This window comes from Ranitomeya imitator, chromosome 2 (assembly GCF_032444005.1).
Source record: "Ranitomeya imitator isolate aRanImi1 chromosome 2, aRanImi1.pri, whole genome shotgun sequence".
Taxonomy (NCBI): domain Eukaryota; kingdom Metazoa; phylum Chordata; class Amphibia; order Anura; family Dendrobatidae; genus Ranitomeya; species Ranitomeya imitator.
The window spans coordinates 287897692-287903741 of NC_091283.1; the positions used below are offsets into that span (position 1 = coordinate 287897692).

The 6050-nt window shown below is 51.2% G+C and overlaps 1 protein-coding gene across 1 annotated transcript in view; it reads right to left on the reverse strand.

Annotated features, from left to right (window-relative positions):
* Nucleotides 1–1965, reverse strand: part of LOC138663212 (zinc finger protein 1 homolog) — a 67131-nt gene extending 65166 nt beyond the window's left edge. Inside the window, exons 1-3 of the mRNA XM_069749374.1 lie at nt 1773–1965; nt 355–504; nt 49–225 (exon numbers count right to left, since the gene is read on the reverse strand). Of these exons, the coding sequence (XP_069605475.1) occupies nt 49–225; nt 355–432 (255 nt within the window). The 5' untranslated portion in view covers nt 433–504; nt 1773–1965. The remainder of the gene's footprint in view (nt 1–48; nt 226–354; nt 505–1772) is intronic.
* Nucleotides 1966–6050: the final 4085 nt, after the last annotated feature.

Here is a 6050-nt window from a genome sequence, read left to right on the forward strand (position 1 = left end):
CCTTCATAGCGTTACTGTATAATGTCCCAGCATTCCCAGCAGTGTCACCTCTCCAGTCAGCAGCTCAATCATCTTGTAGGTGAGTTCTAGGATCTTCTGGTCATAGATGTTCTCATGTATCAGGTGAGGTGGAGGCCCCGTGACTGGGCTCAGGGGTCTTCCCCATCCCTCAGACACAGGGTCCTGACAGCTCTCACTAGAGGTCTTCTTCACTACTGTGTAATCCTGGTTATGGAGAGACACAATAATAAATCTCACTACAGACATTTCCAGAGTCCTCACCTCTCCAGCTCTGTCCATCTGTTATTCCCATAGATAAGAATGATGTAATGTGACGTCATCAGAATCTCTCACCTCTCCAGTAAGACGGAAGAGGATCTCTAGGGTGAGGTGTAATATCCTCTCCGCCATCTTGTCTCTGTCCATATCCATATTTGATGGGTAAATCAGGAAAATTCTCTTCTATAGAAGATCTTCACTGAGAGGATCCGATATTGTAGAGACCTGAATGAGAAGATGAGCCGATGTAACATCATACAAATCCTGTGCTTCCGTCCGGTAGCCGCACAAGTCAAATCGCCGCATACAACGCACGTCCCTGCTTACCCAATGTTAAAGATAGGTACGCAGGACACATAAAGAGTAGGCGGAGCTTCAAGGAGGAAGAAGGGAGGAAGTACACTGCTATCCGCAGCCCTTCCGACCACAAATGTGAAGCCAACCTGAGACATCTCCTCCATGCTCCCAATCACTGGCGATGTTACTCACTGCTTGAGCAACTGATTGGCTGGAGGAATCACAAGTTCGTTAGGATTGAGCAGGAAATACAGAGACTGGCGGGGACCCAAGCAGCAATGGTATTTTTTTATTATAGTACAACATACCGCCTTCTTCCCTGACATCTACTAATAAAACCTATATATTTAGGCCACAGACAACAAGCAGTTTCTTCCTCGGACTCGGCAGCTGAATACGTTCCTCATAGACTCATCTTCCATAACGCTAATTCTCGTCTCATTTACCGACACTGGAATCGGCATTAGCAATACTGCAGGAGATATTCATTACACGTGACAGGAGAAATAACTACTTCATGATGAGGACGACATCTTCATCTTCTACTACGGCTCTAGAAACAGATTTGTCCAGAGTCGGTCACTGACTCCATCACCACCGGCCTCTATATGAAGGTTTCCCGTCTTCCCCGCACTGTAATCTTCTATCACGTTAGATCTCAGGTCTGATTCACACACAGAAGTTTGAGGCTTTTAGAAAAGATGGTTGGTAAGAACAACAAGACAGGAGATATATGAGGCCAATGTCTCCATGTACAGGTTTTTTTTTCAGGATATGATGTTTTTTGGGGGCATTTTCCCATAGGCTTCTATATATTACATGAAAAAACATTACACTGTGTGGAGCCCTGTACTATGAGAGTTATACATGTTTCCTTGGTTCTCGTCTTTCATAGTTGGGTCGTTTGTATTTATCAGCGGAAAAGGAACAAAACCATTGTGATTCTTATAAGGAGACAACACAAACCCCCTAAATATAACATTTTATAACAACCCCACAATCTGTGACTCTTCAGGGTAAATCGCTCTCTCACCATTGGATTAGAGCTGATACTATGAAGCTAAAGGGACTAAACAGACTTTCTGTCACCTCCATAAAGGGGCACTTTACTGTGTTTGTCAGAACTGTCCGAGGATTATTAGAGGTGAGAGTTTCCCCCAATTAGAAGGGATACCTGTGGATATTGGGGTCTTTACCTGATACAGTCCTGGATTTACTCGGTAACGTGGCCGTTGGACAAATATCACCATCAATTACCATCAGACTGAAGGAACATCGCTCTTCTATTCGGATCTAGGATGAAATCCACTGCGGCCCCTGCAAGAAAAGAAGGAGAAAGAGCAGAAGTTGGGGGAGACCACCGAGGCCTGAGATTTCTACGGCTGCTCTGTGCGCACAGGACCTGTGATGAGGTCACAGGAGGGGAGGAGTCAGGGGTCACATGATCAGGGGCCTCAGTGTATGCAGGACTCTGCTGTGCTGGTTGTCATGGTGCTGGATGAGGGGAAGTTTATGTGTGGGGTCAGGAGGGGTTTACAGTGTGGATGTAGCAGAGCCGTGTGTGTACGAGGTGTACGGAGTGGAGCCGTGTGTGTATGAGGTGTACGGAGCGGAGCCGTGTGTGTACGAGGTGTACGGAGCGGAGCCGTGTGTGTATGAGGTGTACGGAGCGGAGCCGTGTGTGTACGAGGTATACGGAGTGGAGCCGTGTGTGTACGAGGTGTACGGAGCAGAGCCGTGTGTGTATGAGGTGTACGGAGCGGAGCCGTGTGTGTACGAGGTGTACGGAGCGGAGCCGTGTGTGTATGAGGTGTACGGAGCGGAGCCGTGTGTGTATGAGGTGTACGAAGCGGATCCGCGTGTACGAGGTGTACGGAGCGGAGCCGCGTGTGTACAAGGTGTACGGAGCGGAGCCGCGTGTGTATGAGGTGTACGGAGCAGAGCCGCGTGTGTATGAGGTGTACGGAGCAGAGCCGTGTGTGTATGAGGTGTACGGAGCGGAGCCGTGTGTGTATGAGATGTACGGAGCGGAGCCGTGTGTGTATGAGGTGTACGAAGCGGAGCCACGTGTGTACGAGGTGTACGGAGCGGAGCCGTGTGTGTACAAGGTGTACAGAGCGGAGCCGCGTGTGTATGAGGTGTACGGAGCAGAGCCGCATGTGTATGAGGTGTACGGAGCAGAGCCGCATGTGTATGAGGTGTACGGAGCAGAGCCGCATGTGTATGAGGTGTACGGAGCAGAGCCGTGTGTGTATGAGGTGTACGGAGCGGAGCCGTGTGTGTATGAGGTGTACGGAGCGGAGCCGTGTGTGTATGAGGTGTACGAAGCGGAGCCACGTGTGTACGAGGTGTACGGAGCGGAGCCGTGTGTGTACAAGGTGTACGGAGCGGAGCCGCGTGTGTATGAGGTGTACGGAGCGGAGCCGCGTGTGTATGAGGTGTACGGAGCAGAGCCGTGTGTGTATTACATGTACACAGCGGAGCCGTGAGTGATTAGCCCCCAGTTTGGGAGGGGTTAGATGAGGTTTTATAGAGAATGTTTTCCCACTGACAGTCAGTCAGAGTCTAGCAAGTTATCCAGGAGATGTATGGTGATTTTGAGGACGACTTTCAGGTCCTGGATAAATAGCTGGACGCTCTGCCGGAGCTCCTCCATCTGCTTGTCCTCACATGCCGTCAGGGCTGCCACTAGGAATTTCAGGGCCCCATACTGGCTAAATTTTCAGGGCCCCCCTGAGACTCCGTCCAGGCTCCACCCCTCGAATTGTCCACAGCCCCACCGCTCTCTCTTGGAAAAACTCCACTTCTCAATCATCACACATTAAGGCCGGGGTCACACTTGCGAGTTCAATGCGGGAAACTTGCGCGAGTCTCCCTCATTAAGTCCTGACACTGCCGCCGGCACTCGGGACTGGAGCGTGCTGCTGCATAGAAATACATGGAGCCGCAAACTCCAGTCCAGAGTGTCGGCAGCAGTGCCAGGACTTGCAAGTGTGACCCCGGCCTAACAGTTCCCATCACAAGATCACACACATATAGCTAGCACCTTTTGTTTTGGCCAAAAGATTTTTTTAAGCCTCCACCACAACAAGGTAGACTCTTTTAGTCGAGTTCTACTCTACTCTAACCTATTAATCATTTGTTATAATATCCAATACAATTTTGGTATATTTTTATTTATTTTTCAATTTTTAAAATGACCAATAATATCACATACAAGGGGCAAATACCAACGCACCATGACCAGACGCCATGTTACCACCACTGTGACCAAATAATATCACATACAAGGAACAAATACCGCCACACCATGTCCAGATCACATATTACCACCACATAGTGAACTATAATACCACAAAAAAGGAACAAATACCGCCACACCATGTCCAGACCGCATATTACCACCACAGTGACCGAATAATATCACATACAAGGAACAAATACCGCCGTACCATGTGCAGACCATCTGTCCCATGTTCCTGTCCCATCTGTCCCATGATCCTGCCCCATCATATCCATCCTGTCCCATGATTCTGTACCATCTGTCTCCATCCTGACCCATGATCCTGCCCCATCGTATCCATCCTGTCCCATGATCCTGCCTCCATTCTTGCCTCATGTCTCCATTATGGCCTCCTGTGTCTCCATTCTTGCTCTCTGTGTCGCCATACTTCCCCGTGTCTCTATTTTTGCCCCTGTGTCTCCATTCTTGCCCCGTGTCTCCATTCTTACCCCGTGTCTCCATTCTTGCCTCCTGTGTCTCCATTCCTCTCCGTGTCTCCATTCTTGCCCCTGTCTCCATTCTTGCCCCTGTCTCCATTCTTGCCCCTGTATCTCCATTCTTGCCCCTGTGTCTCCATTCTTGCCCCTGTGTCTCCATTCTTGCCCGTGTCTCCATTCTTGCCCCTGTGTCTCCATTCTTCCCCCCATTTCTTCATTCTTGCCCGTGTCTCCATTCTTGCCCGTGTCTCCATTCTTGCCCGTGTCTCCATTCTTGCCTCCTGTGTCTCCATACTTCCCCCTGTGTCTCCATTCTTGTCCCGTGTTTCCATTCCTGCCTTTTGTGCCTCCATACTTCCCCCTGTGTCTCCATTCTTGCCCGTGTCTCCATTCCTCCCCGTGTCTCCATTCTTGCCCGTGTCTCCATTCTTGCCCCTGTGTCTCCATTCTTGCCCCGTGTCTCCATTCTTGCCCCTGTATCTCCATTCTTGCCCCTGTGTCTCCATTCTTGCCCGTGTCTCCATTCTTGCCCCTGTGTCTCCATTCTTGCCCCTGTATCTTCATTCTTGCCCCTGTGTCTCCATTCTTGCCCGTGTCTCCATTCTTGCCCCTGTGTCTCCATTCTTGCCCCTGTGTCTCCATTCTTGCCCCCCGAGTCTCCATTCTTCCCCCCCAAGTCTCCATTCTCCCCCCCAAGTCTCCATTCTTCCCCCCGTGTCTCCATTCTTGCCCATGTCTCCATTCTTGCCCCCTGTGTCTCCATTCTTGCCCCCTGTGTCTCCATTCTTGCCCCGTGTCTCCACTCTTGCCTCCTGTGTCTCCATTCCTCCCCGTGTCTCCATTCTTGCCCCGTGTCTCCATTCTTGCCCCTGTGTCTCCATTCTTGCCCCGTGTCTCCATTCTTGCCCCTGTATCTCCATTCTTGCCCCTGTATCTTCATTCTTGCCCCTGTGTCTCCATTCTTGCCCCTGTGTCTCCATTCTTGCCCGTGTCTCCATTCTTGCCCCTGTGTCTCCATTCTTGCCTCTTGTGTCTCCATTCTTCCCCCCGTGTCTCCATTCTTGCCCGTGTCTCCATTCTTGCCCGTGTCTCCATTCTTCCCCCCGTGTCTCCATTCTTCCCCCCGAGTCTCCATTCTTCTCCCCCGAGTCTCCATTCTTCCCCCCCTGAGTCTCCATTCTTCACCCCCCGAGTCTCCATTTCCCCCCCCCCGAGTCTCCATTCTTCCCCCCCGAGTCTCCATTCTTGCCCGTGTCTCCACTCTTGCCCGTGTCTCCATTCTTGCCCATGTCTCCATTCTTGCCCGTGTCTCCATTCTTGCCTCCCCATGTCTCCATTCTTGCCTCCCCATGTCTCCATTCTTCCCGCCCGTGTCTCCATTCTTCCCCCCCGTGTCTCCATTCTTGCCCGTGCCTCCATTCTTGCCCATGTCTCCATTCTTGCCCATGTCTCCATTCTTGCCTCCTGTCTCCATTCTTCCCCCCGAGTCTCCATTCTTCCCCCCCGAGTCTCCATTCTTCCCCCTCGAGTCTCCATTCTTCCCCCCGAGTCTCCAGTCTCCCCCCCCCCGAGTCTCCATTCTTCCCTGTGTCTCCATTCTTGCCCGTGTCTCCATTCTTGCCCGTGTCTCCATTCTTGCCCGTGTCTCCATTCTTGCCCGTGTCTCCATTCTTGTCCGTGTCTCCATTCTTGCCCGTGTCTCCATTCTTGCCCGTGTCTCCATTCTTGCCTCCTGTGTCTCCATACTTCCCCGT